The following is a 12303-nucleotide window of genomic DNA, read 5'->3' on the forward strand; positions in this document are numbered from 1 at the left end:
AAGTCCATGATCCATACCCTAAACCCATGGATCTGGATCCTCTGTCTGAAGAGCCTGCCTTGCTTGGTAGTTGGTCTTCTGGAAGACAAGTGTTGTTCGGAGATGTCCGGAATGAAGGTAAGATCTCCCCCACCTCTTCTTTAGGGCTAGGTTGTACTTGGATATCAACCCCCTATCAAAAGCACCCTTGTATGGCAAATTACATTGGGGCGGTTGCTAGTGGCGGTCAATCAAACCAAGCGACCGCCTGGAGCGACCGCCCGATCTATTTTCGGGGTTTTGCCCTATTTTGCCCTATTTTGCCCTATTTTGCCCCCGACTTCTATAAAAGGTAACCCTCGTCCAACTTACGAATATTTCATTCATGGTCACCGTTTTGGAGGTCCGGACGGCTGCGGAGAAGTGCCGAAAGTGGATCTGAAGTGCTGGAAGTGATCTGGAGATCAGTCCTTCCCTTTTTATGATGTTCTGAAGTGAGGTAATGGATTCACCCTTTATCCTTTATCTCCTTTGTCTTTCAATTTCGTGTTAACCCATCCCCTCATCATTGTGGTTACCCTTTTGATTTATTTGTGACTCTCTTTCCAACCTTCTTGAGGTGATTCATCCGAAAACGAAACCCTGCTTTCGTGAAAAGGATAATCCAGTCAAGGGGAGAGTTCTGGGTAATCCAATGATGGTAATTGTTAGGATTCCTTCACCCTTTGGCTTTAGGAGTGTTAGATTCAAAATTTAGGTCATGATCACTTGAAATCCGGATTCAAAATGGGTGATCAGAAGCCTATGTTTCGGATTGAAACTCTCTGTTTTTGGGGCGGTCACTAGTGGCAGTCGCTAAACCTAAGCGACCGGCCCAAGTGACCGGCTGGTAAACAGTGACCAAATGACTTTTGATTTTGATCCACCTTGATTCAATTAACTTATATAGTATTGTAACCCTATGTTTAGGTATACTCTGTTTGAAAAGAAAGTCTTGTAATAGTTTACGGATCTCTTTTTACGAACAATTTACTTATATGCAGGTAAGGACATTTAATCCTATCTTATGAATAGACTTGAACATGCTAGTCCAGTGTCTGTTAGCATTAGCCTTTCTTTATCTATGCTGCTATAGTCATGTCTTATATATTATCTTTTGATTTGAATTCTGATCTCCTTAGATCTACTATATTGATCATGTTAGTAGTCAATTGCTGTGTTTTCTTTTCATGATCCATGATCTATCAATCTCTAGTTGTTTCTCTTCTACCATACCATATTTTCTTCATGAAGCATGATAGTTACATATATGGTAGGTTTTGTTTCCTTATTTAGATTTATGCTCTTAGGTTTATTTTCTTGAAGATCTAAGTATGCCTTTCATGATACCTTTACCTGAATCAATGATTCATTCTCCTATTGTTCTTGTCTTTGATTTCTATCTTGAATTCTTCAAGAACCATGATTGATCTAATTATGGTAACTTTTTGTTTCCTAATTTGTATCTTGATGACTTGATTTGATTAGTGTTTTGAGATCCCCTATATGTTAGGATACTACTAATGTAGTTTACCCCTTGATTAGTACCCTTTTGAACCACCAAATTCGGATTTTATATCTTAAAACTCTGATTTTATAGGCTACTGTTTGCATTGGTCGACTAATTGGTCGACTGGGGCAGTAGACCAATCCAATCGACCAATGAGTACAACTCTCCAATTGGTCTGTTTTGGATGTTTTGGTATCTTTTCTCATTAGGGATCTTTCCTAATATGTTGTATACACTTGTTTAGGACCTTCTTCTCAAGTTTGTCAAGATCTTACTTGATTTCTTAGGATTCCTTTGCAAGTTATAAAAGGTAAGGATGGTTACTTCTTTAACAACATAAATTGCATATCTTAGTTTCTATATATGAATCTTGTTTATTTATTTCTTTAAATAGATTCTTATAATGTTTTACTACTGTGGTACTGTCTTGATATCAGTAACATTACTTATTTATATTGAATTGACTCATGTATGATTTACTTACCAGTTATATACAAGTTAATTGTACTTATTGATTTCTTTCCATATATGAAGTTACCATATATGTGATGATATGAATTGATGCTTGTGTATGCTTAAGTATGGTTTGGAAAGGAGAGGTGTCCTTTTGACACTTCTGTCCTTGGACAACTACGGGAATATTATGGGATGTTTCCGGAGATGCCCTCTGGACACCTTCCTAAACTGTTGGATGACATATCTAGGACTGTCTAGTAGTGTTGGGCTAGGATGTCTCGTTATGTCAGACCCTAATCGGAGGGGTATTGAGACCGAACGACCCGTGGTAGCAATGGGGATTCATGGGCGCTCAAGACCGGTAACCAACCCGTGAGAGGACAGGAATCACATTGTGGGGACCATTTATTGGTAGGGTTGCATATGGTTAGACTTGGGCTCACGGGCGCTTAAGACCGGTAACCAACCCGTGAGAGGATGTGAGAGCTTCCCGTTTACCATATGTGGATAACCAGTAGGGTTGATGAGTCCGTAGTCAGGGACTATGAGGACTCTAGTGTGAAGGATACCGGAAATGATCGTCAGGGACGAGGAATGGACGTATCTGGATCTGACTTGATGTAACTAAGTAGAAGACTTGCATTTGGCTAGGCTTTACCCTGACATGCGTCGGTATTTAGACCAATGGTGATGTGAGAGAGTGGTGACCTATACCCCCAGCCATGGAATGTCCCGAGGGATGCCGGACCCATTACCAACCGATGATGAGTGATTGAGACCTTCCTAAAGAAGTACGGTGCTATGACTTAAAGCATGTCTCGCCAATAGAGACCAAAGCATATGTAGAGTTAGATTCATACATTCATTGTTTGTTTCATACCATATTGCATTTATGTTTGTTCTCAAATCCTGCCATTTATGTTATTATGGATTTAATCGCCTTTACCGAGTTTCTTTGAAACTCATTCCTTTATTGTACAATGTTTGTTAGACTATTCTACAGTGTGCGAATATCATGACAGCCCGTATGAAGAAGTGCAAGGAGAAGAGGCATATCTCCAGGGAAGGTGATTGCGGTTACAACAATTACACTAAAGATCCCGCGGGTGGTTATGCTCCGTATGATGCTTAGTCCGACCATAGAGTGGAAGCGCCCTTGTGCCGTTTATGAGATTTATACTTATAGGGATGTTGTCTATAAGATTGAGAACAATTTAGTTACCTATTGTACCTGCTATTGGGATTAGATTCTATCTTGCTTATTCTCTTTTAGAACTACTTTTCCGCTGGTTGTAGAGTGGGATTTCGCCTCACTTTACTTATCTGATTTAGATACTCTGATTTTATCTAGTACTCTGATTTATATATGATTCATCCTTTTCTTATATGGATCCATGGTTTATCTTCCGCACTTTTATTATTATTGTTCATGATTATGTTATTGTTTATGTGGGAGGTTGATTACTCGATACCTGATCTTCGGGCTGTGGATCACACTCTCGGGTATGCCAGATAGGGTACCAGCTGGGAGGATGTGACAACAACCTTACAAAGGAGACAAATCAATAAAATTCTCAAAATTAAGGATGCAAATGAAGAATGGACTGCAGAGCTACCTCAAATAAAAAATACCCTAATCTGAGCACTTTACCAGAGCCTTTACCTTAGAGCCGATTGATCATGTGGATATGGAGAAAATTCTGTTAGCCACCCAGCCTTGTGTTACACCAGAGATGAACTTGAACCTATGTAAACCTCCCTCCCAAGAAGAAACCAAATCTACTTTGTTTGCAATGAGTCCATTAAAAGCACCTGGAGTTGATGGCCTTCCTCCTGTCTTCTTCCAAAAACTCTGGAACACCACAAGCCAAACTTTGACTAACTTTGTGTTAGAATGTTTTTCTACAAGTATGATGGACCCAAAACTCAATATCTCATATATATGTCTCATCCCAAAGGTGCCTTGCCCTGATTCAGTAGACAAATTTTGGCCTATCAACTTAGGAGGAGTGGTTGCAAAAACCGTATAAAAAATCATTGCTCACAGGTTACTGGAGATCTTACTAGAAATAATCAGAAAGCCCTTTCCAATCAGCATTTATCCCCTCTAGATAGATCCATGATAACATCTTCATGGCGGACAAGCTGTTCCATTACATTAAGAAGAAAAAAAAGGCAAGAAAAAATTTATGGGTCTCAAGTTAGATATGAGGAAGGCTTATGATAGAGTGGAATGGACATACCTTGAAGCAATTCTGGAAAGAATGGGCTTTAACACTTCTTGGATCTCTTTAGTTATGAGTTGTGTATCCACTGTCTCATACAACTGCTTATAAATGGTAATATCAATAGCCCTATTACACCTACAAGGGGCATCAGACAGGGTGACCCTCTGTCCGCTGCTCTCTTTATCCTTTGTGCACAAGGATTCAGTGCTCTTAATGCTAAAGAAGAACATGATGGATTTATCAAAGGTATCTCAGTCAAGAATAGAGCCCCTACTATTTCTCACCTGCTCTTCGCTGATGATACTCTACTTTTTTCAGAATTAAATCTACGAGTAGTCCACAATTTCAAATCAACACTGCAATGTTATTGCAGAGGTAGTGGTCAAGAAATTAACACGGATAAATCCAGCTTGGTGTTTAGCCCCAACACACCCCCACGTTTTAAACGCTGGTTCTCCAGAATTTTGAAGACTTCATACAAAGGAACCTACAAAATATTTGGGATTGCCACCTGAGATTGGGATATAAAAAATAAATACGTTTAGCTTTTTGAATGAAAAAGTTAACAGAAAAATTGAAAGCTAGAAATTAAGATTATTTTCTCGAGCTGGAAAAGAAGTGTTACTGAAATCTGTGGCCATGGCCCTCCCTCAATTTGCCAGTGCACATTTCAAAGTACCCAAGAGCATCCATGAAGACTTAAAGCAAAAATCAGCAAACTTCTTCTGGGGAGGAAATGCAGGAAAACCCAAAATACACTGGATAAGCTGGAAAATACTATGTTCATCTAAAGAAGTGGGAGGACTAGGTCTACGAGATACCAGAAGACAGAATCAAGCACTCCTTACAAAAGTTGCATACTGATTATGGAATGAGCCAACCACTTTATGGGCTTGATTTACCAGAGCTATCTACTTCCCAAATAAAAATTTTCTAGAGGCAAAACTGGGGCACAATCCAAGCTGGGCATGACAAAGTATTCTGGAAGGGCAGCAGATCTTAGCAGAAAATTTAAGGTGGAAGATAGGCAGAGGAAATCAGATTAACATCTGGGAGGATTGTTGGATTCCCAATACAAATGGAGGAAAATTACGTTTCACAAAATCGGATGTCTGTAATATCAAATGGGTGTCAGATCTTATTGAAGAAGATAGCAGAATCTGGAAAGAGGATCTCCTGAATGAACTATTTCATCCCACCGATGCCACTCAAATAAGGCAAATTCAACTTGGGCTTTTTCCAGTTGAGGATGCGATCGTATGGGGAGCTGAATAAAAAGGAAATTTCTCTGTTAAATCCACATACCATGCTCTGACAAATAAAGAGTTAACAGAGGAACGACTTCAGAAATCTACCTCTCGTGTTTCACGATGGAAAAGCATACCAAACAGTATGTGGAACATGATCTGGAATGCATATACGCTACCAAAAATCTACAATTTAATGTGGAAAGCTTGTGCTGAAGGGCTTCCTATAGGTGAGAGCTTGAGACGAAGAAAATTGAAAGGAGATTACAATTGCCCAAGGGGATGCACCAAGGAAGAAGATGCAGGACATCTATTCTTGGATTGTGATTTTGCTCGCAAAGTTTGGTTCGTTAGCCCTCTCTCACACCGGCCACCGGAGCTGCAAGAATATCACTTGGATGAATGGCTAGCAAACTTGCGCTAGATCCTACCAAGTGAAAAATGGGAAGCCAGGAAGATGTTTAGTCTCTGCTGTTTTATCCTTTGGGAGATATGGCTTGCAAGAAACGATGTCATTTATCACCTAGGAAATCGGTCTCCAATAGATGTGGCAAACAAAGCATCTCAATTACATGGATAATTCTGGAAAGTATACCAATTAGCAGCGTATGGGCTTGGGCTATGTTTTATACACTGCAGATGTGCTATTGATAAAGGCGACATCCAAAAATGCGAGTTTTGAGTCCGCTCTAGTGGGTGAAGCATTGGCTCTATGATCTGCTATGCTGGAGGCTCTTGGAGAATGCATTGATCGTGCCCTCTTTCAATCGGATTGTGAGGAATTAATCAGAATCCTTCATAATCCAGTTAAATTGGGCCCTTTAACTCTAGAACTTATCATTGTGGATATAAGAAAATTGCAGTCTTATTTCCAAGAATGTAAGTTCGTTTTTATTCCTAGGTCGTGCAATATAATTGCTCATGTCCTAGCCAGGAAGGCGCTGTCGATTGTGGGTTCGACGGTTTGGCATTTATCGACTTCTTGGCTGAATTATTCAGCCTCGGTCTTTGCCCCAGTTTAATGAAAATTGTTACCAAAAGAAAAAGATCATTGAAATGGGTGGAGTGCAAGACACATTGGGCAGGACCCTTTCATCATTGGTTTGTGGAATACCATCTTCATCCGTCCATTCGCACATCCTACCTACTACAAAATTGAAACACCACCAGACATCTGTTGCCTGTTTTGTTTTTTATTATCCAATGTGATCTGGTCACCCAAGACAAAGACAAGAGGGGAACACTACCACCAGGTACCACCATATCCTTTTGTCCGATACGTGCAGTTCATCGATTGTGGGTGAAATGAAATGATGTATAATCGAATTAATTTTTGGAAATTTTCTTTGGATAGGATAGAATCTCATAATTAAGATTTATTGAATAACACGACGCGTATACAACGTTGGATCCTTGGTTCTCCGATCGATCAGTGGCTCCTCTGTTTTCTTCTGGAACCTATAGATCGAAAAATGAAGAGATACTGCAGATATGACACGACATCACATCTACATACCTAAAAAAGAGTCCTTGGATATCAAAGTGGCCGGTGCCGAGTCCGTGGTAGGTGAACTGTGGGTCCCGATCCCTCTGAATGCAACAAGTCCGAAATGACGGAGGGATAGTTGACGGTCGAGACTTGGGACGAAGAGGAGAAAAGTATCTTCATCACACGGATGCGATGTATGCATCCAACTACTCTAATTACCTAACTAGCTAAGCTGTCAGTGAAGACAAATTGTAGCATTGTGGAGGAAGCGATCCAACCATTACTCATGTATTTCAGTATTATAAATGAAGCCACTTGCAGTTAAATTCTCAAGCAGGCAAGAAAAGCAGCTACTAGAGCAATCAAGAATTAAGCCAGCCAGCCAGCAAGCCGGAACTAGGAACTAGGAACTAAATAGGAGCAGCAGCAGCACGTTATGGGGTCGGTGGTGGAAGAGCAGGTGGAGACAAGGCCCCCAAGCAAGGAACAGCAGGAAGAGGAGGAGGAAGCATGTCTGTATGCGATGCAGTTGGCCAGCTTTTCGGTGCTGCCCATGGTCCTGAAGTCTGCCATCGAACTCGACATACTTGAGATCATCGCCAGAGCAGGTGGTGGGGCTCAGATCTCGGCTTCCGAGATCGCGCTTCACTTGCCCACTCACAACCCAGATGCTCCAGTGATGATCGACCGGATCCTACGGCTCCTCGCCAGCTACTCCATCCTCACCTGCTCCCAAACCACCCTCGACGACAACGACGTCGACGGCAGAGGCCGGGTGGAGCGCCTCTATGGTCTCGCTCCCGTCGCTAGGTTTCTCGTGAAGAGCAACGACGATGGTGTGTCCCTCGCTCCTCTGGTTCTCATGAATCAAGACAAGGTCCTCATGGAGAGCTGGTACCACCTCAAGGACACGGTGCTGGAAGGTGGAATTCCGTTCAACAAGGCCCATGGAATGACTTCTTTCGATTACCATGGTACAGACCCAAGGTTCAATAAGGTGTTCAACAGCGGAATGTCTAACCACTCCACCATCACCATGAAGAAGATCCTCGACGCCTACAAGGGATTCGAGGGACTCGCCTCCCTCGTGGACGTCGGCGGCGGAACCGGGGCTACGCTAAACATGATCGTGTCCAAATACCCATCCATTAAGGGCATCAATTTCGATTTGCCCCACGTCATCGCCGATGCTCCTTCCTACCCTGGCGTCCAACACGTTGGGGGCGACATGTTCGTCAGCATCCCAAGGGCCGACGCCGTGTTCATGAAATGGATCTGCCATGACTGGAGCGACGACCACTGCTTGAAATTCCTCAGAAAATGTTACGAAGCTCTGCCCGAAGACGGCAAGGTCATCGTGGTTGAGTGCCTCCTTCCATCAGCCCCGGAGACCTCTCGCTCTGCGCAGAGCGTCATCCACATCGACTGCATCATGTTGGCTCACAATCCAGGGGGAAAGGAGAGGACCCAGAAAGAGTTCGAGGCCCTGGCCAAAGGTGCCGGCTTCCCTGGCTTCCGAGTTGCCTGCGCTGCCTATAGCACCTGGGTCATGGAATTCTTGAAGAAGCAGCCCTGATCGATCTAGATTGATTGTGTATCCTTAATTCATGTTTGCTTACTTTCCCCTTTCCCCTTTCCCCTTTCCCCTTTTCTTATCTTATTATCTCTTCTTTTGTTTCTTTCCCATATGGAAGTGCCTGCATGTGAGGTTGGCTTTGCAGATGAGTATCAGGATGGGGTGGACCAAGTGGTCGCACTGTGCAGTACTACTTAATTATCCTAATTACACTTGCTATATATATATATATATATAATATACTGTTTTGCATTTGCAATATCCAAAACCAGGTCGATTAATTACATTGTCGTTTGCTATTCCCAACACAGGCTTTATGATGTTTACTTTACTTTATTACCCCATTTAATACGGTAATTAATTAATTTGAGCTTCGAGGCCCTCCAGTGAGATTTTCTTTATTGTTATATCTGCACTTGGTATTCTCCGTCACACGTAATTTCCATAATCCACTTTACCCACCCAACCAAAAAAAGTAATTTCCATAATCTAAATCCCTTGTATAATTATAGCTTTTATTTTTCGGTAGCAGTATATATGTTTCTAGCTTAACTACTACGGCAAGAATGTCCAAATCTTATCAACAAAACAGATTAGGTTAATTTCTGGTTCGCACTACACTGCTAGGTAATAAGTTAGATAAACAAGCGAATGAAAGGTATGGATATAATAATGGAAAATTATAGTCAAATGGGTTGATTGCATATGAAAAATGTTAATGTATTTTTTTCCTTTTTTTTTAAATTGAGGTCGCCAGATCGGCTTACGATGTTAATGTATTATTTTAAGGGTAATTTTCATATGAACCCCCTGAGATTTGGTCTATGTCATTTTTAGTCTAAAAAAATTGAAATTTTGCATATGCCTTTCCTGTGCTATAGAAAAAGTCAATTTAAGGACAAATTATGGTTTCTATTACCAATTTGTCCTTATTCGTTTTTTTGGGCAAATATCATTTGGATCCACTGAAGTTTGGTTTATGTCATTTTTAGTCCAAAAAATCTGAGACTTTGCATTTGCCTCCCCTGTACTATAAAAAAAAAGAGTGAATTTAAGGATAAATTTATCACTTTTATGACCAATTTGCCTTTCTTCTTTTTTTTTTTTTTTTTTTTTTTAATTTAAAACTTTTACATATACATCCTACCTGCTATGAAATTCGGAACTCCCCTTTAATCCAAAAATTTAAATTATAGTTAAGAATAGGATGTATTTTTAAGTAAGAATAGGATTTATGTATAGCTAAAAATGTTGAAAGTTAGTGTCATTTTCACCTTCTGGGCCCAAAGCTTTTAATGAAAATTGGACTTTTCTTACACGTCTAAGTCATTTTTTTTACCATTCCTCACACTCATTTCTCTTCTTTACTAGGTAGGATTAATGCCTCCAACAGCAGTAGTTTGAGGACAACATGTAGGTAATTTTCTAACCGACCCCAACTCCCAGACCCTCTTTTTTAAGCTAAGTTACAAAGGAATCCGATCCCATCTACCTCTGATTGATGATTTGGAGTTTTTCTCACGGTCCAAAAAGATTTCCTTTTGTCCCCTGATATGATACGAAAGTTTTATACCTAATCAGGATTGGACCCGATCCTATCCCTACATCTGATTATCACCTGTCCCCTTGACCATCGGGTTGTACCCGGGTGGAGCTTCTTAGGTTATCGGGATAGAGCCGATTATGTTGATCAATGCACAATGAAGACACTGTTAATATGATAATTTTATTCCCTTAAGAAAGTCAACTCCATCAACGATTGCACGGGGCTAATGACAAAAAGGCGTGATCCCAGGAGATACGATAGTTTCTGTCGGATAGACTTACCAAGCGCATATAAGGTAAGTTAATCGATATAAGATAGGGGATACCTCTTCGGTAAGCAATCCAATACATTCTAGTATAATCTTGTGTAGCTTTTGCACGAGACCTCACTTTATTCGTCATCTGTCTTTGTCATCGGAGGCGACTACCCGACACACAAGCCGGCCCGAATCGAACCTTTCTTGTAGGGCTCATCGTCCCGGATACGAGAGGAGGCTCAGTCGGATCCAAAAGTATAATTGATCCGCATCACCTACAGTTCCATGTAGAAAAAAATGGCCTATCAACCATAAAACAAGTTTTAATTCTTTCAAATTCATTATATAAACCCAACTTTCATTAAAACATAAAAAAGAAAAGACAAACCCAACTAATCAATATTTATTCGATCCGTGAAGTCAGTAGTCAGGATTTTAGGAGGTTAAGTGTTTACACCAGTGGTCTGCTTATGCGTCAACAAACGATCAAGACCGCCAACAAGTTTTTATTTATTTATTATTTGTATAAATAATGTTTTATATATTTATATTAATTTACTAGTAATGAGGCACGTGTGATACGTTCTCCAATATAATTTTTTACTTTTGTGAAATTTAAAATTTGTACTTTTTTTTTTTTTCAAGTAAAATTTTAGTTTAAAACAAACATTTTCTTCCTAAATATTTGATCAAGTTGTTCATTTTTATACCCATTGGTCATGGTCATTGCATTTTTATGGTTGAGAATTTTATGTAGTTGTGTTATAGTCAATGTTTTTTTTTATTAATTTGGTATTTGCATAAAGTGTATTTCAACCAAAGAGAACATTTTAGGAGAGTCAAACAAAAATAATCATTTTTATTCAATAATGCTGAAAAAACATTTGGATCGTCAAAACATAAATAAAAGTACGTGCCAATGATGGGTTGCTAAAGCGGTTAAATGCCCAAACTTCTTAGGGGATGTCTTGGGTTTGCACCTATTTGGTTGCATTAATTAATTATATTAAAAGCTCCCTTAAGCATGTAATCGTGGTGTGCGCAAGCTGGCCTGGATGAACCTCATATCTAAAAAAAAAAAAAAAAAAAAAAAAAAAAAGTACGTGAAAATAAAAGGAGACCAATAAAGCGATTTGCTTCTTTAAATTGTTAAAAAATGGCAGATTTGGTGTACCAGTATTTGTTTTTAGTTTAGCAAGGTCTGAGATGATCTAATATAGAATGTTAGTGCCTTTTTTCAAAGAAGTTGACTGTAGTAGTTGCACTCAATCCTTCATCAGAAGTAGAATTGATGCTTAGTGCAAAAGCCAAGGTGAAGTGATTAGAGCCAGTAACAAGGATCATTGTAATTTTTTGCTTTCTAGTGAAGATTATCTTTCTATAGAGAACTGTGCGCACCATATATAACTGGAGCAATTTATGGTAAGTACGTTATTAAATGGAGTTAGAAGAAAACTGGTTCAAGCATTCTTTGCTAGCACTCTAGGTTTTTTTTCTTCTTCAAATGGTAACTTATATAAAGCAAGCAAAGCACTCTCGACTAAACAAACAAAGTATATATTGCCAATTAATTACTGAAGGTGGTGGAACATAACATGATATATAACACCAAACCCTATTAAGACTGAGCAATATTCTAGCTAGCACGTACCAACCACAAGATAAAATGTCCGCATAGACATTGGAAGTTAACGTTCCATTCACAAATTAAACACATAACACAATCAAAATGATCGAGCTAGCTGTTAAAGTTTTTGATCTCCTAGCTAGCTGCTAGATCAGACTCAGACAAAAACAATTTAGTCATGAGTTAAAGCTTTCTAGATAAGGCGCGCGCCAACGGCGCAAATGGTCGACTAGCAGCAGCAATCTGAAAACAACACCAACTTAGAAACTTGATCGAGTTGTTCTAGCAAGCAACAGATCGTCACACTTTGCTTTCGCTTCAGAAATTTGAAATTTCTATATATATAGACA

The 12303-nt window shown here is 39.8% G+C and overlaps 1 protein-coding gene and 1 long non-coding RNA gene across 2 annotated transcripts; one reads left to right on the forward strand and one right to left on the reverse strand.

Moving 5' to 3' along the window:
• Nucleotides 1-3145: 3145 nt before the first annotated feature.
• LOC149030288 (uncharacterized) lies at nucleotides 3146-6482 on the reverse strand. The gene is made up of 3 exons (XR_016171255.1): nucleotides 4838-6482; nucleotides 4049-4723; nucleotides 3146-3952 (listed from the first exon to the last, which is right to left on the reverse strand). It is a non-coding gene; the product is annotated as an uncharacterized LOC149030288 (long non-coding RNA).
• A 584-nt stretch (nucleotides 6483-7066) lies between these two features.
• Nucleotides 7067-8915, forward strand: LOC149030289 (caffeic acid 3-O-methyltransferase-like). The gene has a single exon (XM_089142566.1). It carries the CDS (start codon nucleotides 7385-7387, stop codon nucleotides 8522-8524), a length of 1140 nt encoding a protein of 379 aa, XP_088998692.1. The 5' UTR covers nucleotides 7067-7384; the 3' UTR covers nucleotides 8525-8915.
• Nucleotides 8916-12303: the final 3388 nt, after the last annotated feature.

Source organism: Hakea prostrata, chromosome 1 (assembly GCF_041222555.1).
Source record: "Hakea prostrata isolate BN-2017 chromosome 1, UWA_Hpros_2, whole genome shotgun sequence".
Taxonomy (NCBI): Eukaryota; Viridiplantae; Streptophyta; class Magnoliopsida; order Proteales; family Proteaceae; genus Hakea; species Hakea prostrata.

Coding starts and splice junctions, on each gene's coding strand:
- LOC149030289 (XM_089142566.1), top strand. CDS start 7,385: ATGGGGTCGGTGGTGGAAGAGCAGGTGGAGACAAGGCCCCCAAGCAAG.